The sequence below is a fragment of the Lissotriton helveticus genome, chromosome 3_1 (genome assembly GCF_964261635.1).
Source record: "Lissotriton helveticus chromosome 3_1, aLisHel1.1, whole genome shotgun sequence".
NCBI lineage: Eukaryota > Metazoa > Chordata > Amphibia > Caudata > Salamandridae > Lissotriton > Lissotriton helveticus.
In genome coordinates this window covers 350,320,492-350,343,922 of record NC_136061.1, presented here as the reverse complement: position 1 = coordinate 350,343,922, position 23,431 = coordinate 350,320,492, and the positions used below count along the sequence as shown (strand labels likewise).

General features: G+C 45.5%; 1 protein-coding gene across 1 annotated transcript in view; it reads left to right on the top strand.

The window, feature by feature from the left end:
* Positions 1–23,431, top strand: part of CPD (carboxypeptidase D) — a 626,198-nt gene that overhangs the window by 218,538 nt on the left and 384,229 nt on the right. The window contains exons 4-6 of the mRNA XM_078680013.1: positions 2,310–2,479; positions 6,819–7,177; positions 22,347–22,538. Coding sequence (XP_078536139.1) covers positions 2,310–2,479; positions 6,819–7,177; positions 22,347–22,538 — 721 coding nt within the window. The remainder of the gene's footprint in view (positions 1–2,309; positions 2,480–6,818; positions 7,178–22,346; positions 22,539–23,431) is intronic.

Genomic DNA, 23,431 nt, shown 5'->3' with positions numbered 1-23,431 from the left:
GCATGTGAATCCATGAAAGACACCAATACTGGATAACTGCTGTTACAGGTAAGTAACGCATTTCTTTCTCCCCACCTGTCTCACATGCCATTGTAGTAATGTTAGATCAAAGCAGGAACTCACATATGACAAATGGGAGTGGTGTCACAGACATTACTTGCAGTAATATTAGTGAGCTACTGCTGTGTTACAATATTGAAAACACTGTTACTAGCCATGATTATAAAATGTAAACACATTGAGAATTTAGGCAAGTGCACCTGTGCACTTTCAGTGACTGGGCCAAAGACGTCAGCAAGCTGTCAATTCATTGCAATCTTGCCAAGGCTAGACCTTTTGGCTTTGCTAATGCTTGCTTCCTTCTTTGTACTTTCAGCTAGCTGGAGATATTTAAGAAACTGTATTGGTTGAATTTTATAACGTAATAAGCTGTAACTGGGCTATGAAATGCCAAACAAATACTAAACATTGGGATGTTTTGCTCTTTTTGGCCACACCTGACTCTGCCCACTGGCCCAATCTTCTGGTTATTCCTGCCCTCTGATTCTCCGCCTGCTCTACTAACCCCTCTAGCCCCGCCCCTAATGACCCCGCCCCCACCGGTGCGGCCCTCGGCCACAAACCACACTTTAAATTTGGCCCCCCGAGAGAAAGTTTGTGAGTACCCATGCCTTATGCAAACAGAGGTCCAAGGTCACTGTTGCAGACGAACGATGGGCACTTAACTTGAGAGGCCAGCCTGTTTGTTACTGCGATGCTAGGGCCACAGCGGTCTACAGAGAGAGATATTTATGGGGAGTGACGCTAATTGTGAGTTGTGGGAACGTAGCTATGTACAGTGCATACCTCTCGCAGAATGCAATTTGTGCCTGGCACCTCACTAGTCGCAAAAATACTTTAGAATCATTTTTGATGTGCAGAAATAGAAGGTGAAAATGTTTCTTTGGTTCTTCCATTTGCAGATATATAGGTGACCCTAAATGCATCTTGTATCCCTATAGCATCGTGTTGTGATGGAATCTCCCAGTGTCTTTTGTATGCAAGGAAGCCTCCACTGTGAGTGCCCCTTTTATCTATCCTCACCCTCCTCCCTTCTGCCCCTAAGGCTCTAGTTTTGCTTCAGTTTCCTCGTCAAGGGAACATATAATCTAACCATATCAGATGTCCTTAAGTAGGACAAGAAGATTGAAACACACTATATGTTCTCCTTTCTCTCATTTACATAGAATGGCGTGAAGGTGAGACCAAGTTCTTGCAGGAAAGAGTGCCATTTTCTCTGCAGTTTACTTGCACTAGGGTACACAATATTCCCGGTTTCACTGGGCTGTGAATTAACCTGTGGACTCTGATTGATCAGAGCTTTTTTTTTAACACCCAGTAAGTGATTACTTTGTCTTAATGAGGAATGGAAGAGTTAAGTTTAAACTATCCAAAACCAAAGTTTCTTTTTTAAAAAAAAATATATCTTGACTCGTGCTTGGAAAGGTTTTTTTTCACAGTACTGCCACTTTTTTTTCACGTAGGAATTATAATCAATGATACACGAAGGAAAATCAATGATACACGAATGAAAGGAATTTCCTGATAGTGTGTTGGCTGTTAAGTAATCGTCAGTTAATTCTATAGTTTTCTTTCAGTTATTTATTTGAGATTCTCAAGACAATTATCCTTAGTGTGAGGTAGTTTTGGGATCATAAAATGTAAATTATTTACTTGTTCACTGTGAGCTACTTGATGTATTCATATCGAATGATTAGTGCGCCATTTAACTGTTACGTGACAGTGCAAATAATCGAACAGTTAAAAGGTGGATGAGCTGTGAATGGCGGGGTTTTTACTGGCACAGACCGAATTGTAAAAGCTGTGCATGGTAAACGGTATCTAAAGATTGTAACCTCTTTTCCTCTTCCCAGTTGACATTTCTCGTTAAAGGTGGACCGATAACTTTGCTGTTTCCTTTGGTAATATATAAATGTGACGAATGCACCTGCTTAGTAAAAATCAGAGATCAGTTCCTTTTAAAATGTGTGTATTCCTTCTGCAGTCAGTCTTTACGTTGTGAGTACCTAAAGGTCATACTGAGGTATGGAGTAAACACACTGCCTGTACTTTGGGCAATTATACTGAGGTCTCAGAACTGTCCTGCTACCCTACACTTTACAAACTATGGTGCTCTGAGAAAGGTGGTCGAAGGTGGGAGAGTCTACTAATGAAATCCTACAAGTCGATTAAGAAAGTGGCAACAATGTTGAAAGGACATTTGAGGAAAGAATTATTTTTTTCTAACCTAGATATGTATTTTTATTCAGGTCCACATTGGAGCAAAAGGTTTCGTCACAGACTCTGTCACCGCATCTGGACTTGAAAACGCCACAATCTCTGTAGCAGGCATTGACCACAATATCACAACAGACAATCATGGACACTTCCACAGATTACTGGCACCAGGAAACTATAACATCACAGCAACTGCAAATGGGTGAGCTGTTTGCCTGGGAAGTCATATTTGAGTAACTTTACCTGTCAATTACAAATGTGCCATTCTGATATGTTTGTTTCATTCTGTGTTTGAAATATGTTTTTTTTTTTACAAATGTAACACTTAATCTCATAGAAACAGCGCCTCCTTAGAGAATGCCTCTTTACTCTTTGAATTCAGAAAAGGCATTTAATCCACCAAACCGGAAACATTAGCCAACCAAGAGACAAAGAAGATTTTGAGAAACCTGTAAGAGAAGGTGCAAGAGGCGCCAAGGAGTAATGGTCGCCATAAAGCTTAAAATAAGAGGCAATAGACAAGGCATATGTGTAGGATAACCATAACCAACAATTGTGATTTAGGACTGCGTAAACAAAATCTATAGGAGTTCAAGGAGACCAATGAGGGGAAAAGTAACAATGCTCATAAAGGTAAGGACAGATATTCCATGAGGCAAAACAGACAAAATGCATCTAAGAAAAAATGAGCAGTTGTAGGAAGGAACATGAAACTCATAATAAGACAGAGAAAGGTTGAGGGATAAACTACATTTAGCAGCCCAGCAGTAAAAGGCTAACAGTGTATAGTAGGAAGACTACTCTGTCAAGAGTCATTAAATATGACTTTGCTGTAGACTCTGAGAACTGACAATGCAGGGATGGAATGCCATTTTGGTGACCACAAAGTACATTTCTGATGGATACTTATAACTGTAGATTCCTCACCTTAGCATACTCCACAGACAGCAGACTGCATCTGGAAAGCTCTTCTGATAATGCTCCTAGGTGGAGCCTTATTGCCGCATGCTAACTAAGTCACTATGGAAGTGACCGAGTGGAGCTGCATGTAAGTGGCACCCCTACACACTGATGTCACTTCCTTTCTTTCAGTGCCTTTTGATATAGCATATGAGAAGTTGAGATCCTTACATACATCACACTCCAAGTCTTTCACAGACTTGTTCTCGCTCCTAGGGCCGTTCCCGCAAGAGACCAACCTCTTGTTCAAAGTAAGCCCAAATCGAAGCAAAAACAAAAAAAAAGCAAAGCAGGACTCTACCCCATCCTGCCCCTCAGTATCCAAGGAAAGGGTGCCACAATGTCAGTTAGTTCCTCTCAATGTCTCTAGTAGCAAAACAAAGCCAGTGTTCCTTGATTTTCCCAGCTCATCTATGACACAGCAGCAGACTGAGGCCTTCAAAGTGGCCATACTGCCAATTCTTGGCACAATTCCGGCTTACTCTGGGCTGTCTTTGTCATGCCTTTGGGCCCATAGGACAGAAGGAGCCCCCAGTCAGGCTCACACTGGGAGATCCTTTCCCAGCACTGTCTGAAACCTTAGGACCTGTTCCGGGTCCCTCACTGGCTGTGGTACATTCATCTACTCCGGTTTTTGGACCTGTGCCAGGCGGTGCTCCCTCGACACCGGTTCCGACGCCTTGGCACAGGAAGAGGATCTAGTGCCTATTCTGATGTCTGACCCTGAACTGAGTTCAGCCCGATCTCGACCAATGTTATGCTACAAAATTACTAAAGCGCAACAGATCGTAATTCGTCCTCTCTACTGATGCCTATACAAGGGCGAACGGACCAAAAAAGCTCCATTATCAACTTTTGCACCAGCTTTCGCCACCTTGACTTCTAGCTGTTGACTCCAAAAGGGCTGTAAGCTTTTATATTGATGAAACCAAGGACCACCTTAGTCAATGTGCTTTTTGTGGGGTTTCCTAGGGCGAAGAAAGGGAAGGCTGTGCAGAAAAGGACTCTGACCAAGTGGATAGTCCTCTGCATTAAAGTCTGCTGTTCACTTGCCAAGAAGCAGCCACTGCTGGTAGTTGTGAGTCCATTCCACTAGGGCAAAGGCTGCTACCACTTCGCTGGTAAGTGAAGTGCTTGTCCTTAACTTCTGCAAGGCTGCAACGTGGGGATCACTGCATACCTACAGGAAGCACTACTGCCAGTGCTATATAATAACTCATTAATTACATTTGTTCCCATTTAGTACTCTTTCTCTCTTTCTCTACTTCGCTAGCTCCTATCCACTCTCCCCTGAATCTCTCACCTTGCCTGCTAGTCTGCCTAGCCCCCTGTCCTTTGTGCCCTTTGACTAAGCACTCCTTCTCCCCTTGTTGGGGAACGATCCAATATTTATATTCTGTAGTCTCGGCGTACCCGCTGAGAGTCCACTGCGCCACGGAAGCCACTCACAGCTGAGTTATGGTATGGCACCCCTTGCCAAAGCACTCCCTCTCCCCTTTTTGGGGAAGGATCCAGTATGTAGGCCTTGGAATCTCCTCAGAGAGTCCACTGTGTAAAGGGTGCCTTCCGCCACAGAGATAGGGAAGTGATACCACTTCCCCTGGGATCACAGCTTACTGGACTTTGGACGTTGCTTTGACTCGTCTACCTGTTTGTGTCCCCGTCGCCCTTCCCCTTCCTCTTTCCATGCGATGTCCCTCACCCTCCCCTCCTCTTTCTCGCCTTCATTACCTGTCTACTTCCCCAGCTCCTTCCCCCTCCCCTGAATCTTTCCCCTTGCTTGCTTTTCCCCTTTCGTATTTGTGCTTACTGTTTATCTTGACCTTACAAGTAACTATGTTGCCATGCTCTAATAACTGTGTAAACTTTGTAACAATGTAACCTGTAACTATGATCTTATGCTCATGTAAAGCGCTCTGATACCTCCGGGTCTAGCCAGCGCTATATAAAACCTTTAAAATAAATAAATAAATAAATGGTGGGAAGGACACTTTGCCCATTCAGACCAAAACATGTTGCAGGACCAAGTTCATTCCACAGACCCTACACCTGGGGAGGTACTACTATGGTAACTATTCTTAGGTAAAGAATCTACACTCAGAAGTATCAATCAGAAGAACAAGTTATTTGCCTTTTGAAACATTTTCTGGTGGGCAAGTCTTGAAATTGACAAGGATTCCAAGAGCAGTGAAAAGAACACTAGAAAGGCTCTGCCGGAGTCCAGCATGGAGAAAGAAAAATAAGGAAAGCAAGCAACTTGATGACTACTAAGAGCAACGTTGGCAAAGCAGACTCGGAAGGACCCCCTACAACTTAGTTGGCGAGTCGAACTGAGAGAGAAATCTGCTCAAAAGGGCTCCCAAGCCAGATCACCGGAGAAGAGGACAAAAGAAAGAAAATAGGGTGCTGGCAAAAATCTATTGGTTAAAGTTCCATGTAAAAACAATCCTGCCAGTATCTACATTGCTGAGAGTTCATCCTCTTATCATACTTATCAATATAGGCCTCCGAAGAAAGACTTCAGGCATCCCTAGTGGCTAAGTGGCCAAAACACAAGGCTGAAAAAGAAAACAAAAAGTCAGTGGGAGGTCTAATTTACATGTGTAGTGATGCCACCAGTGGTGCTACTACACCCCTATTATATCCCTTATTTTAAATGGATTGGCAGTAGGTATAGAATGTAAATGCCTACATGCAATGTTTTTTTTCATGATAATCTGTGTTGTTTTCTTCCTATGACACAGAGCTGTAGAACCATGTCTGTAACCAGATGCCTTGAGGCAGGAGGCTGCACACTTTATTTGCATCCGTCACTATCAAGCCTTGATTTTACTTGGTTGACTTGCTTCCATAACACACACTGTAAATGTAACTTTCATTTTAAATACGTTTCAACATTGCCTATCTTGCCACTTAACATAAGCCGCAAACACTTTTTAAACAAGTTCAACAAAAGTCCCTGGAACAGTTGGGGACATAGCTTCTGTAGAATTCCCCAAAATGTAATTGACCCAATGAGTTGGATAAAGTACTCCATATTTTTGTGACGGTTTAATTGAATTGACTTGTTCTGCAGAAACATATGGAAGAATGTGCTCTTGTACAGCTTCCCGTATACTAAAAGTTTCTTCCTTAGATCTAAAATATCCAAATCGTGACGTTTGTGTGGCTTGTTAGTGGTACTGCCAGTTGTGTGACAAAAAAGATACTTAAAAATATGTATCTCGCAAAAGAAATGTGCTCAGTTGTTTTCAAAAGAAAGCGGATATTCTTAAGTTCTCCATTGTGGTTTTCCTTCCCTAACCAGCAGCGAAGCAGGCATGGTAGTTTCAAAATTCCACTTCCTTGTTGTTTTTCAATCTATTTATCTAGACGGAACTTTGATTATAGCGATGCTTGCTTACGAGGTATTGTGGCTTGTGGCATTTGCTGCAATCTCCTGATTAATTGTGTTTTAATTTAGCTACTGTGTTTTGTTTTACTAGTAGTTAAGATGTGTTTTCTTTTATATGGCAATAAAATAAATTAAACAGTTTATTTTGTCATTGCTAGTTAAACTTCTAAATTGTTTTCCTCTCTAGATATATGCCAATTACTGCAAATGTTGAGGTTCTAGAAGGGCCAGCCACCTCAGTTAACTTTACACTGAAGCCTACTGTATTTGAAGCTGTCTCTGATATTCCAACTGAAGTGAGTGACGAACAGGTGCTTCCCACGGATGTTCCAGTTACAGTGAAGGCAGAAAATCCACCCCCGCAGCATGAGCCTGTTCCACCTCAGGAGTTTAGGCATCACCATTTCTCTGACATGGAGATTTTCCTGAGGCGGTATGCCAACGACTACCCAAACATCACACGACTCTACTCTGTTGGCAAATCAGTGGAGTCCAGGGAGCTTTATGTGATGGAGATATCTGACAATCCAGGCATTCATGAACCAGGTAACCTTCTCTTTTGGGTACAAGAGCATTGAAGTGTTTATGAGCCTGTGCTGAATAGGTATCTTCTTCTCCAGCGATAGCTAGGTGCGATGCTCTACTTGTGAAAGACTTCTCCAATCGAGAAGTTCAGAGCAGATGATGTTGAGAGAAGACAGTTCAGGGTTTCAAAATCAGGGCACCCAGACCATAATGAGCTTAATCATCTAGCCAAGATATTGGGAATGGGTGTGGAAGAGGAGTATTAGACAAGGTATCCATGCATGTGAGACGGTTGAAAGAACCTGTTATATGCTGTAATATAGACATTTGTTTCTAAATTTTAACACCTGCTTGCTGAGTTGAACTGTATCATTTGGCAAAGCTGGTAAAGGGTACAAGTATACAAAAAATATTTTGAGACAAGTCACTAGAATCTACGTGTTTATTATAGACTATAAATGTAAGACAACAGACCGCTCAGACCAGTGCACGTTTATTTTACATATTCACTCAGTAGATTTCAAGGATTCCATAGGTGTTGGCCCCATTCTTGGGCTAAATACTTTTCACATTCACACCTTTGTATTAGGTTTGGACTGGGTCTCTTCTGTTTCAATATTGGACTTGAACTGCACATTGGCAGACCAGAAATATAATTCTTTCTAGATATGAAGTGGGGTCTCTTAATTGTGCACTGTGTTGTCCAAACAACTCGGGGAGGTTGGGCTTGACATGGAGTTCTGCAATTCAGACACAAGCCCTCCTATCACTTTGACCACATATACCTTTCAGTGCTTTTGGGTGGGCATGTTGCAAGAGGCAATCTGACTTGCAGTCTCGGTTTACTTCAAGAAAAACAAAGGATCAATGTCATTTTTCTTGAGCTCAAGTATTTCCTTCATCTGCATAAGAAGAAATGTGTCAGTCCCTAACCAGCAACACTTTTATAATGTTCTGTTTAAGCAGGGTGCAACCTCTGTCTCTTTCTCATTGCAACTCGATAGTTCAGAATGGTCAGTGGAGCCTCAAAATCTGGATACTCAAAATATTCTACTGTCTGTTTCAAGACGTTGAGCTTCCTGTAAGAAGAGCGTTTGACATGGAAAATGGTGCTCAATGCTGGGAGCTTGCTTCCTGTCTGGGAGTCGGAAAGAGTCTTTGGAAAATGCTCTTCATCTGGATTCACTTATTCCCTTCTTTTGCCTCCTGGTTCATCACATTTCTGAAATCCAAGAACTCCTACCCCCAACTCCTAGCTAAGTCTAATGGCTCCTTTCTACTAGAATCTTTTTTTTTTACAACACATTTTATTGAATTTTTCATGGTACATTCTGGGCAGATGCCCGTCATATACATAATCCGGACAAAAATGATTCAAGTGTACCAAGTATGTATAGCATATTAATACAGAACATATATACAACACAACAGCAATTTGGCGCAGACCGATCCATTATTCATACCTGTTGGGGAATTCAGCTAGGCAGGTGTATGAGCGGGGATGAGGTGCTTTATATAGGATGTTGGCTGGGGATTGTGGACGTTATCATTCACTAGGGGGTCTGAGAGGGGAGAGGGGGTAAATCTATTCCCCTGTATGTTGCCCATTGGGACCATATTTTCCTATGCTTCTGGGGGCAGCCCCGTGCTAAGAAATTAACATTGCCTACACTTTTAACTGAACACACAGTGCCATTGAAAGACCAGAGATTGAACACCTAATCTTCAGAGTAAGAGTCTCTGGTAGAAACTTTTAACAGCTAATTCCTCCGCTTGTGAATTTTAGCAGGTGCCAACCTGGATCCATCAACGTTCAAATCAATTCCCCTGTACGTTGGTAAGTGGTGTCTCCACGTTGGATGAGTTTTGCCCTAGACGTGACCTAACAGACCCCTTATCTGTGCCACGTCTGCAAACTGATGTTGGCTCCTTTCCTATCTTTTAGTGCCTTCTGATGCAGATCCCAAGCTTATTGAATTCTGACAGCTTTGTTCCCCCAAATTTCTTCTCAGTGTGTTGACATGTCTCCTCCTAAAACAGGGTTTATGCAGTGTTGAGACTGTCACTGACAGATCCCAGTGATGGACAACCACTATGTCTGCCTCTGGTGCCTCAACTCGAAACATGGCTATGCATCATGTGACTGCTGCAGGAAGATAAATTGCAAGACCATCCGTGACTGCAAAGAAAAACTACTCAGCCCTTAAGTCCACAAGAAGTCAAGAAAACCGTCCCAGTTAAAGTCGAGGACACTGATAAGCTCTAGCTCCCTAGTCAGATTTTGCGACTTGGCTTCATCAAAATCTCGTGGGTTAGGTAAGTGAAAGAAATAGAAAAAAAACATAAGAAAATGATTCAAATTTTTGCAACGCCCCAGGTACCACCAAGCTGCAGAGCCTTTCCCTCGCATCAGAACCAATTACACCTCTGCTCCTGATCCAGCCTTACCCTGGGAGAAATACGATGCCACAACTTCTCTGTGAGCTAGCAGAGGCCCCACTGGATCTCTCTGAAGTTCAATCAAGGTAGCCTCCAGTCCCGCCAGTGGATCCGTCCTTAACAATGCCACTCTACCTTGACTCGAGGCTGGCACTTTCTTCGAGCTCTGTTCTGCTGACACTAGTCTTCGGCACTGTGACTAATGGTGTCAACATGAGTCTTAGAACCAGCACTGATGCCGGAAACTGAGCTGATACAGTTATCCGACTCTGAGACACATCCTCTGCCAATACCAACATCCCAAACACCACTCCCTTGCACCTATTCTGATCCAGCGACATACACTCCATATGATGACACAGAATGTGATAACGACCATTACAAGGAAGGCAACATCTTTGATGACTGACAGAATACCAGAAGCCTGGACACCTCTCCAAGGATTAGTCTATCCTCTCCAAACCCGGCTCTTGTAGCAGACAAATCTGCCTCCTGTGCCACAGTGATCAGGAGGGCGTCAGTGGTTTTGGATGTTACCCTGCCCACAGCAGAGCCTAAAACAAATGTTCTTCTACCCTTGGCGAACCAACCAAGAATCTCTGCTTCCATTCATCTGGCATTGACTAATGTACTGATGAGCACCTGGGGTGAAGCCAGAGTCTTGCCCCCCAAGTAAATAGGTAAGTGACAAGGCGTCATAGACCAGCTGCCAGACATTTTGATTTTCTAGTGCAACACTAAGCTCTGAAGAGGATACAGGCGTCCCCGAGTTACAACAACCTAAAATACCTTCTCTTAAAATCCCTCCTGACCGTCTTATCAGATCAAGATATTCGTCAAGTGAATGTTTTCTTCCACCCTCTTTGCCCTAAAATCGGTTGACATGTCTTGCCTCCTGCTCAGGTGCTCTAATGCATTGTGGGACAGGGTGACCGGTATCTTTTTGCATGTCTCACATGACATTTGGCCAACCCTACAGCTCCTTACAACAGATGGTTAGGACGCAGCAAAGTACTCAATTCATTTGGGCTTGGACAGAACCGACTGTCTGGGTAGGGCAGCTGGAACCAGCGCAGCACTTCCGCACTATGCATTGGATTTGCTCCATGGGTTGCGCTTTGTGTGTCCAACAATACTTGATGGATATGCCTCTTGACTGATCTAGGCTGTTCGGAGCGAAGGGAGACGCTGCCTTTGAACGGTTCAAAGAGGGCAAGGACACTCCTTGCTCTCTAGGCCTCGCTCAACCGGTTCAACAAACCCCCAGCAACGTTGCCCCTTTTGAGTCTTTTGGCAGGGGATACCAGTAGACTCTGCAGCAATACGGACCTCCGCAGTGACCGCATTCAGATGCAACAATCTACTCAAGCCCCTGAGCTGCCATCCCACCGACCACCCTCTCCCAGCTGCAGTATAACTGCTTTATTTCACCGTCAGCAGTGCATGATTGCCTGGGGGAGGATGTATCATCTTGTACATTCCTGGATGGAGAAGCATCACATTCGATCAATAGGTTCTCCATATCGTGCAATACAGTTACTCCCTGTCCTTTGAGTAATATACCCTTGACATGATGTCAATGCCACAACACCTTCCAGAGGTCCACTTGTTCTTACTCCGCTACGAAGTTCAGTCTCTCTTGGCCAAGGGAGAAATAAAGAGGGTGACTGCATCAGATTTGGACTGGCTGTTAATTCTCTTATTTCCTAGTGCCAAAAAAGGACCGAGGACTGTATGCTATTTTAGGTTTTCACCCTCTGAACAACTCCTTCTGGAAGGACAAGTTAGGTGTTTACGAAGGTGATGGTGGTGATCGCAGCACATCTGCAAAGTTTGGGAATACCAGTCTTCCCATACCTCGGCAACTGGCTACACGAGGCGGATTCTCCTTAAGTAGTTGTGAGCCACCTTCAGATGACTGGCAACCTGTAGGCTGTGTTCCAAAGTCACACCTGACTCCTTTTTCAACAGCTCCCGTTCATTGGAGTGATCCTGGAAATGGTGTGTTTCAGAGCCTTTCCTCCCTCTCCGAGAGTTTATGACGTACGAGATATCATCCCAATGTTTCAACCTTTGACCCTGGTGTCAGTAAAAGCGGCTCTGAAGCTTCTGGGTCTCTTGGCCTCCTGCATCCTACTCGCAGACCATGCAGGTGCCACATACAGGTTCTGTAGTGGGATCTGACGTCTCACTGGACTCCGCACTAAGGGGTCCTATCAGAGTCCATCTAGGTGTCGGTGAAGACAGAGAAAGTCCCGTTGTGGTGGCTGCTTGACTGCAACTGGGCTATTAGCAGACCTCTCTCCCTACCCCACCCAGAGCCAACAGTTGTGATGGATGCCTCGTTTCTGGGTTGAGGAGACCACCTAGGACCGGGGGAGATCAAAGGAGTCTGGTCTCCGGCAGAAGCTTTCCCCCACATCAATCTGCTGTAATTGTGAGCAATCCACTTGGCACTTAAAGTGCTTCTCCCGAATGTCAAGGGGGAATGGGTGCAAGATCGCATGAACAACACTACCAGCATTTGATATTGCAACAAACAGGGTGGACTGGGGTCGTGGGTTCTGTGCCAGGAGACTCCTCATCTCTGTAAGTGGTTGAACACCCTGCCCTGCAGATTGCAAATGGCAGTTAGTCTGAAGCGGAATCAATGGTGAAAAATCTGTCTCGATCTTTTATTCACTGCAAATAATCCACAGTATACTGAAATATGTACGTTGGAGATCCCATGGCAGTCTTTACTTGGACACTCCTTCCGTCTTAGCTCGGGCTTTGACTAATGTATGTGTTTGAGGCATGTGGGCTGCTGAATTCATATCTATAGCATAGATCGCCGCCTAGTGTTTGGTCCGGATGATTGCACATTGTTGTCCTGGAAGAGTCTTCGAAGTATCACGAGATAGGTGGCTCCTCCCCTGGACTACAGTGCGCATGGGCATCGACTCCATCCCCAGATTGTTTTTTTCCGCCATTGGGTTCGGATGTGATTTCGACAACTCCTGCTCGGAATCGTTATAGAACTTTCTCAACGCCAAAAGGCCTTCTCTGAACCGTCGGTATTGTTTGCGTTCGGTCCCGACTATACTCCAACTCGTCGAGTCGGATATCCGGGGAGTCGTTTGGCTCTTCGGTGATCGAGGCCCAGTCGACGCAGCAAGACTTCGACGGCATGGAACGGAGTCTGTTCAAGAACTGTACCGTGTGTGGCTCCAAGTACCCACACATTGACGTCCATCCTGTGTGCAACAAGTGCCTGTCGCCGGACCACAACGAGGCCAACTGTATGGCCTGTTCCAGATTTCGGTCGAAGAAAACAATCCAGATGCGGCGCGTGGCGCGCCTCGAGGCCCAGCGATCGGCTCCAGCACCGGTGGACATCTTCGACGACGCGGAAGCAGACGAGCAAGAGCTTCAACTGCAGATTTCACCTCCAGCGGTGGATGTCGAGTCAGACTACGAAGCGGACGTCGAAGGACAAGACCTGGTGGAAGTCGTCGGAGGTAGGGGACGACGACGAAGCATATAGGGCCATGGAAGATAGCTCGGAGGATGAGCTATGCCCCGTTCGTACTCTTAGAAAGGCTCAGGTCGAGGGATCGCCACACGGCCTTACCCAAGACCTTACACCAGAATCCACGGCCCCGCCTTCCGGCCTGGCTACGGACACCTCAGCGGAGCCGCCATTACCTAAATCGAAACCGAAACTGAAACCATCGGTGTCGACGAAAACAAAGATGGCCGAGACGCCATCGAAAACATCTGCTCCAACATCGACGCCGTCGTCGTCGGAGGCCTCGAAGCCAAAGAAGGCTGTCGACCAGGCAAAGGTGCCGAAGGTGGTCAAGGAGCCGAGCTCGAAGAAGGCCGTCGAGTCGGTGTCAAGCAAGGCGGTCGAGCCAAAATCCAAGAAGGCTGTCGAGCCTACATCAGGCGAGTCTGTCGAGCCGAAAAGCAAAAGGCACGTCGAGACAGTCACCCAAGGGCGCCGAGCCGAAGTCTGGGGTCCCGACGCCAAAAGTCAAGGCTGCCGTTCCGAAGCCGTCGGCGTCGACGTCTGCGGCCGTGGCCACAGATCGAAGCGCACCGGTCACGGATCCTCCTGCGCCTCGAACAGACAAACAAAAGTCGTCGACGCTCGGGTCTTCCCCTGGGGGCGGCCCAAGGTCGTCGGTCGGGTCGACTAAATCGTCCGCTTCATTTACGAAGCAGGTCTCGGACTCCCTCAAGCGAATTAGGGACAAGGCTTCAGCATCGGAACCGGAAACGCCTTCCGCACCGAAGCCGTCTGCCCCACCGAAGAAGACTTCAATGCCGATCCTCTACACGTTACCGCCTAAGGTGGCGCCGAAGGCCTTCGCACCACGGTTGGTGCCCAAGGACTCTGAAGTGTCGAAGCCAACTCACCCGGGTGGGAGTTTGAGTCATCGACAACCTTTATTGGAAGAGGGGTCGGAGCATTTCATCGATGCCAACACCGGGAAGCTCACGCTTTACAAGAGGAAAATAACATCACAGCCTCTGGAGTCATTTACAATTCCTCTAAAGCGCAAAAAGCCTGCACCAGAAACACCAGTACTGGTTGAACAGATTCTTCCACAGCCTAGGAGGAGTGCAACACCTTCACCCACTTACTCTAATGGAGGTGAAGGGGAGCAGGATGAGGAGTACAACTTTCCTGCAAACACAGAGCCTGATGAGCAACAGGACTCATGGATGGACACAGGTGATCAGGACCAGCAAACAGTCCATGACCCTCAGATTTATAATGTAAAAACGTCTCCCACTGTAGATTCTGCGGCATTTAATGCCTTAATTGAAAGGGCAGCTACAAAACATGAAGTGGAGATGCATGCTGACCCTGTGGAGGTTGACTTCCTTTTTGACACTTTCTCCACTGCTGAAAAAACTGTCAAGACTCTTCCGATGCTCAAAGGGGTCCTTAAGCATGTGGCAGACATTTTCAAGGAACCCACGAGATCAAGGGTTGTCAACCCTAGAATAGAGAAGAAATACAGACCGGCACCTGGCGACCCAACCTACATTAGGGGCCAGTTGCCTCTAGACTCTTTGGTGGTCTCTAATGCCCGCAAGAGGGCGAACTCCCAAACCACGGGTGAAGCTCCTCCCCCAGACAGAGTCAAAAGTGCTGGAGGCATCGGGGAAGAGAGTAGCAGCTCAGGCAGCCAACATCTGGCGCATCTCAAACACGCAGGCACTGTTGGCCAGATACAATAGGGCACACTATGACACCCTAGAGCAGCTGTTGCAACACCTTCCAGACCAGTTTAAAGAGGGAGCTGAAATGCTTATCCAGGAGGGTAAGCTCATCTCCAACGCTGCTATAAAGTGTGCGCTAGACGTTGCGGACACTGCAGTGAGAGCAATCAGCACTAGTGTGATGTTGAGGCGACAGGCATGGCTCCGCATCTCAGGGTTCAAGCCAGAGATACAGACTACTATCCTCAACCAGCCGGTTAACCCAGACAGGTTATTTGGTCCAGAGGTGGATACCACCCTGGAAAAGATCAAAAAAGATACTGAGACTGCCAAGTCCATGGGTGCTCTCCAGTCACAGCAGTTTCGAGGGAACACTTTTCGTCACTCAGGCAATCGAGGTGTTAACAGAGGACACATGTCGCAGCAGACGCCATTCAATAAAAGTGGGGCGCAATCCTCGTACACCAAGCAGGGTAGAGGTGGATACAGAGGAAACAGTGCCAAGGGTAGAGGCAGAGGCAACAACAGTTCCCGTTCCTCTGCCACAAACAAACAGTGACTCCCTGTCACTGCCCCCCGACCATCCAACACCTGTCGGGGGGAGACTCCAACAGTTCCTGCCGATCTGGGAGTCCATCACCACAGACAGGTGGGTCAGGAAACTTATCCAGTTCGGCTATTGTTTGGAGCTGACATCCACTCCACCCAACATACCCCTAAAACAACGTCCTATGTCAGCAGAGCACTTGCACTTATTGCAGCAAGAGGTTCTTGTGATGCTGCAAAAAGGCGCAATAGAGCTCGTGCCAGTGGAGGAGGAAGGCACAGGGGTTTATTCCCTGTACTTCTTAATCCCAAAGAAGGACGTTCACTCAGACCGATTCTAGACCTACGCCCTCTGAACCAGTACATTCTTTCAGAACACTTCCACATGTTCACACTGCAGCAGGTTCTTCCATTGTTAAACCAGGGAGGCTTCCTTGCAACCTTGGACCTCAAGGATGCTTACTTTCACATACCACTCCATCCATCCCACAGGAAATACCTCAGGTTCACCATCCAAAACCGGCATTACCAGTTCAAGGTCCTCCCTTTCGGAGTGACCACTGCCCCCAGAGTGTTCACGAAATGTCTGGCCACAGTAGCGGCGCACCTCAGGAGACAGAGCATACATGTCTACCCTTATCTAGACGACTGGTTGGTTCAAGCACAGTCGGCCCAGCAGTGCGTCGCACACATGTCCCACACCATTCACCTCCTTCACAGTCTGGGGTTTTCACTAAACTATCCAAAGTCGCACCTTCAGCCGGCCCATGTGCGGCAGTATTTGGGCGCGACGATAAATACTCTGGCAGCCACGGCTCAGCCAAACCCAATGAGGATCGACAACATCCAGTCGCTAATCCAGAGGTTCAGGCCGCAACACTCACTCCCAGCGAGAGTGTTCATGCAGCTGATAGGCATGATGGCCTCCTGCATCTTCATAGTCCCGCACGCACGGTTGCATATGCGTCCGCTCCAGGAATGCTTGGCACATCAGTGGACTCAGGCTCAAGGACAGTTGAAAGACCTAGTGTTGGTGACCGGTCGGGCATACAACTCTCTGCTTTGGTGGAATCCACACAACCTTTGCAACGGCCGACCGTTCCAAGAGCCTGTGCCACAGATTATCCTAACAACGGACGCATCTCTCCAGGGTGGGGAGCTCATGTGCTCCACTACACGGTGCAGGGACTTTGGACGACGCAGCAAAAGAACATGCACATCAACTACCTAGAACTGATGGCAATCTTCATGGCTCTCAAGTCCTTCAAAGTACATCTGTGCAACAAGGTCGTGTTGATCCGGACGGACAACATGACAGCCATGTACTACATCCAAAAGCAGGGAGATACACACTCTCCACAGTTGTCTCATCTGGCTCAGAGCATGTGGAAATGGGCCATTCAGAGGAACATCTTCCTCATGGCGGAACACCTCCCGGGCAAGGACAATCAGATGGCGGATCTGCTCAGCAGGTTCAGCCACCAGATGCATGAGTGGGAGTTACAGCCATCAGTACTCCGCCCGTACTTTCAGCAGTCGGGTCATCCAGAGATAGACCTGTTTGCCACAAGGGAAAACGCAAAATGCCAAAGCTTTGCCGCCAGGTTCCCTCACCCACAGTCGCAGGGCAATGCGATATGAATGAACTGGTCAGGCAGATTTGCGTACGCTTTTCCCCCAGCACCTCTCATTCCGCTGGTGGCAAGAAAGCTAAAGCAACACTCGATGACGCTCATCCTGGTTGCTCCGACGTGGGCACGCCAACCATGGTACACCACGTTTCTAGAACTCTCCGTGGTACCGCATCAAAGGCTGCACCTCACACCAAGGCTCTTGACGCAGAACCATGGCGACATTCAGCATCCAGATCCGCAACAGCTCAATCTGGCAATCTGGCTCCTGAGGTCTTAGAGTTTGGCTACCTTAATTTGCCTCCTGAATGCATGGACATCATCCGGGAGGCACGAAAGCCCACTACCAGAGCTTGCTATGCGGCAAAATGGAAGCGGTTTGTCATTTACTGTACAGAACACAATATCAACCCGCTAGATGCATCCATTCCTAATATCATCTGCTATTTGTTACATCTTTACAAATGCAATCTAGCATATGCTTCCATTCGGATACACTTGTCCGCCATAGCGGCTTATCTCCAAAACAGGCAGCATCTCTGTTTTCAGGGTGCCTGCCATTAAAGCATTTCTGGAAGGTCTGAAGCGGGTCATCCCTCCCAGGACCCCACCAGCTCCGGTGTGGAACCTCAATGTGGTCCTCACCAGATTGATGGGTCCCCCGTTTGAGCCTCTACATTCATGTGAGATTCAGTTCTTGACATGGAAAGTGGCTTTTCTCATTGCCATCGCGTCTCTGAGACGTGTTGGTGAGCTGCAAGCGCTCACAATACAAGAGCCGTTTATTCAAATTCATTCAAACAGGGTGGTGCTGCGCACTAACCCCAAGTTTCTTCCTAAGGTGGTGTCGCAGTTTCATGTCAATCAATCCATCGAACTGCCCGCATTCTTTCCAAACCCTGAAACAGTAGCGGAAAGGATGCTCCACACGCTTGATGTCCAAAGGGCATTAATGTACTACATTGACAGAACCAAAGATTTTAGGAAGACACAACAACTCTTTGTTGCCTTCTCAGCCCAGCACAAAGGCAACCCCATTTTCAAAGCAGGAATAGCCAGGTGGATCGTTAAGTGTATTCAGATTTGCTATCAGAAAGCTAAGCGCACTTTAACGGTCCCCCCAGGGCACACTCCACACGCAAGTTGGGGGCCTCCATGGCATTCCTAGGTAATATTCCTTTGGAAGACATTTGTAGAGCAGCCACATGGTCTACACCACAAACGTTTACCAAACATTACTGTGTAGATGTGCATTCCAAACAGCAGGCAGCTGTAGGACAGGCTGTTCTTAAAACACTTTTTCAAACTTCTGCAGCTGGCACGGGCGGCCGCCGTTAATGGAGGGACTGCTATGTATTCTATGCTATAGATATGAATTCAGCAGCCCACATGCCTCGAACTGAATATGCTACTTACCAGTATGCATCTGTTCTTGGCATGTAGGGCTGCTGACATTAATATCGCCCGCCCTCCTCCCCGGCGCCCGTAGCGGCTGCAGACCTTTCTTGCATTCAATCTTAAGCATGGACATCGCTTACACTATTACACTCCATCTTTGCCACAATGGCTAAAAACAATCTGGGGATGGAGTCGATGCCCATGCGCACTGTAGTCCAGGGGAGGAGCCACCTATCTCGTGATTCTTCGAAGACTCTTCCAGGACAACAATGTGCAATCATCCGAACCCAACACTAGGCGGCGATCTATGCTATAGATTTGAATGTCAGCAGCCCTACATGCCAAGAACAGATGCATACTGGTAAGTAGCATATTCATTTTTCACTCCCACCTCTCCTGCCCAGAATGCTGAAAAAGATCAAGAAAGGTCAGGCCCAAGCTGTCCTAATGGCCCCAGACTGGGCAAGAAAAGTGTTGCACCATGAAATTCTGGCAATGAGCATTTGTTTTCCGATCAGGCTGCCTCTGTGGGAGGACCTCCTGTCACATAGGTAGGGCTGGATCCGGCACTCCCGCAACCTGCACCTCCATGTCTGGAGATTGAGTGATGACGGTTGATGTCCTTTGACCTTCTGCCCAAAGTGATAGGTGTTACCTGGGCAGTCGGGCGTCCATCCACTAAAATAATTTGAGCAGGATGCTGGGAGAGGTTTGTTGTCTTTTATATCTGTAACATAAAACCCTTAAACTCACATCAGTCTGATGTCCTCCTGTTTTGTCTATCTTTAGCCCAGCAAGGCCTTGCTGTGTCAACAGATAAGGGCTACCATTCGGTCTACCCTTTTTAAGTCACCTGTTACGATTCATTTGTTGTGGGACTGAACCACATTTTCCCTCAAACTCCATTTATGATGCCACAGTGGGACCTTTAACCTGATCCATACCTACCTGATGTGCACTCCCTTTGAACTGATGCGCACTCCCTTTGAACTGATGCACTGCTGTCCACCTACTCTCCTCCACATCAACGTTCATAACATCGACTAGGTGAGCAATCCATTTGCTGCTTCTGTTGCATCACCTTTTCTTTATACTGCTACAAGTTCTGTAAATTGAAGCTGGGAGGGCAAGTTCTCCTCTCCCAGTTTCTTTGCTTAATCTGAGCACCTGGCTCCTGATACAATAAAATTAGTATATGTGGATTTTCCTGAGTGAAATATAGCAATCATGCATGTGGCTATACATCATTCTCCCAGGATGCAGTTTAAAAGCAAATTATAAAGATTTCATCACTGAGTGCCTTCTCTTAATGATATTCTTGGTAACTAATTGGCTGCTTATGGAAATGAAGCAGCCTAATGGTTACCCTTCAGTCATTGCAGCTTACTTAAATATGCCTTCAGAATTAGTCTTTCTAAAGAATGTGGTTGTGAGGCGCCATATAAAAATTGTTCTCTGTCTTCATATCCTCATTAAACCCCCTGCAATTACACAGAACATGGTTTTGGCATTCCTTCTGCATAAACCATGCGAGTCTATATCCTCCATTGGCATAGACTACTGACTTGGGAGATTTCTTTTGTGCAGGAAAGAGCTCAGCTTCATGCTTATCTTCTGAAAAGATTAAGATTGTCATCCACAACGGCACTTTTTTTTCCTTTGGCCAGTCTCTTTCATCCTTCTTATGATTCTAACTGAATTTCTTGTAAATCAAGAATTTGTCCTAATTTTTTATACCCTTACTCTGTACTTATTTTCATCAACATGATATCGTTAGGGCTCTGAAAGTTTATATTGAAAGAATAAAACTCTTTAGACTCTGAGCAATCTGCTGGTCACTTACAGCTATCTTACTGCATGAAATCAAGCAGCTAAAGCGATGATTGCTGGGCATATAACCTTTCTTTATTCTGATGTTTGAGGAGGGCAAGTTCCTTGGCTAGCATGCTTGTTCAACCAGGACAAGGTCTGCATTGGTTCCCTTCCCAATGTATGTGGATATCCTAGATATTTGTAAGGCATCAACATGGGCTCTCTCCATGCTTTTTGCAGACATTATTCGGCAAACTCTTGTCAAGAAAAGATGCCACGTCTGTAAATGCCATGACCATGTTCAGGATGGTTACATCAAGTAGTCTTTTCATTAACCTGCAGATGCAACATGTGTTGCTCTACCACGTCTGTTCTATGATTTATTTACTTTGTGTGGCACAGTCACATTTTAATGGTATATTTCTAGCTTTACTGCTTTTTGCCGTCAAAAAATAAAGTCACAGTGCTATTCACCGATTTGTCTTTGCTTGTTCTTTTGGATTAGTTTGCTGTTATGAGAAGTTGGATTTAAAGCTTCTTCTGTTCAGAAACTGCAACAAGAATATTTGCCTTTTATCAAAAATATCTATGATGCAGTATTTAGCTTTGTATGTCTTTTGAGGTCACTAAATGTTACTGAGGCAAACTTCCTCTACTGTCTTGCTTTTTTAAGAATCTTCTTTAAGGGTACGCATAACTCTGCTAATGCTATCTGTTCATCAGAAGTGCACTTTTTTCTTCAATAATTCTGATTGCTATTAAGGGAATCACCTACATGCATATATACCACTCCGCAGTAAGCAAAAGAGTGTGCTATTTAAAAAAAGTTGTGTGTGTGTCCTTCTCTCACAAAATGTGATTTGTAAGCAAGAAATCTACAAAATTATTTAATGCAGCAAAATGTCAAAAATCTGATAAAATGTTACTGTCCAATCCAAGCTAACCTACCATGCCTAACCAGTCATACCCATCAACTGTATCTTCCACACCTATTCAACCTGCCATATCTAACAACTATATTAACTACAATTCCTGCCTACCAGACCTACCATACTCAAACTAACTTACTTTGTTACTGTAAGTGCCTTACTACAATGTATGTACCTATTATATGTACCTATCTAATCTACTTACCATACCTAATCTAACATGCCTACTTGGTCAAATCCCCCTACCATAGCTACAAAACCTACTTATTTACATGACCTACCATACCTGTACCATACATAACCTACTTTACCGAACATAAAATACAGACCACACCTTGCCTACCGAAGGTGCTCATTATATTTGTATACCTTACATACTTATAATACCAAACATGCTTTTCAAACCTACATACCATACCTACTAACCTACTATATATAGCATGCCATACCCTACCTACCCACCATACCTAACCTACCTTTCACACCGAGCCTACCTGGCATACTTAACCTAGCTCCACGTCTGCAGCACATATCTCTTATACGTGCGGGAGGATCTATGAAAAAGGGCAAATTATCCTTATGGGATCTCAAGCAAGATTGTAAGGTATTGCAGTTTGCTACAGAAAGCGTTTATAACCCACTCAAAGGCCATCTAGTAACAGCTTAAATACTGTAGCCTGCATTAGAAAGTGCAGGTTGTAACCTTTGAAGTGCGTAAAAATGTAAATCTCATTGCTTCTTTAAAAATAGCGAGATCTAGTGTCCTTGCCAATGCTAGTTTAGTTCTTTCTGCAGTTCCCAACCAGTTGTGAATGAGGCAGAGCAAGGATTAAGAATTAAAAGGGTTAACGAAGGGCATTTCTCCTTTCTGTGAGCTTTCTTTCTGTAAGGCTTTTAGGAGGAGCATTTCCCATTTTAAGATGTTGAACCATATTACTCGTAAGAGAGGAGCAGTTGTAATAACATTCCTTTTTTTACTCCTACACCAATTGCAATAGCTGTTGCTTCTTTTCAGCCTGTATCGACCCACACATAATCCCAGCACTTATTCGTACATACTCCACTGCTGTAATAATAATTTTAAATAAATCAATAATAGTTAATAAAACTAAACCACCACAAATCTAAAAACTGCCTCACCAACTCTCAAAAATTACCTCAATGAGCGCTCAGGAGTTCTGTGCAGTATACTTTCAATCTGTGTGTTTCTGCTTTTAGGTGAGCCAGAATTCAAATACATTGGAAACATGCATGGCAACGAGGTGGTGGGGCGGGAGCTGCTGCTCAACCTCATCGAATATCTCTGCAAAAATTTTGGGAGTGACCCAGAAGTCACCAAAATGATCCACGACACTAGAATACACATCATGCCGTCCATGAATCCAGATGGATATGAAAAATCTCAAGAAGGTAACTCAATGTTCAGTGTGATGTCAACTTGGTTTTCATGCTGGGCAAACTGTGGTTGTATGTGTTATTTGCTTCTTCAAATTCTGTAGCAGTAAGATTATTTAAATGCCTCACGAAATTGATACACAAGAGTGTTTCAAACATTAAATACTGCTTGATACAGGAGCATACTGGAGATTCTAGGGCCTCGGATGCAGTATTCTTCAAAAAAATTCTTTTTGCCAGTGCAATGCTCTATCTAAATACTTACATTTCGATAGGAAGACCTGCTGAGGCGCAAGCACAAAGGGATTTACACTGGATGCAACAATGTGTTGAACTGTGGAATGCAGGAGAAAAGGTGAGGAGAGTACACCCAATCACCATTCCTTTTTGATCAGTATTTTACCTTTATGTTGTGTATTCAAGATCCTGTTTCAGACTAGCATTGGAGTGGTGGAAGAATAAAAATAGGTTTGCATGGTCTGTAAATTCTTTCAGGTTGACTGCCAGAGCGTAGAACCACTGTTGGACTTGGCCCTTTTTGCAGGGTCATCCCTGAGCTTTTTGCCTTCCTCCTGTATTTTCTCTGACCTGTTGTTGGCTATTTTATGACTCTGAGCACTTTACCACTGCTGATCAGTGCTAAAGTGCATATGCTCTCCCTACTGTAAATGAATGTATTAATTGGTGATTCCATGATTGACTATTTGGTTTACTTGTCAGACCCTGGTACAGTGCACCGAGTGTGCCCAGGGCATGTAAATCCAAATGCTGCTAGTGGGCTTGCAGCACTGGTTGTGCCACCCACAGAAGCGGCCTTTTTAAAATGTGTCTAAGGTCTGCCATTGCAGAGCCTGCGTGCAGTCTGGTACTGTCATGCTGATTGGGCAAGCGCACCCACTTGCGAATCC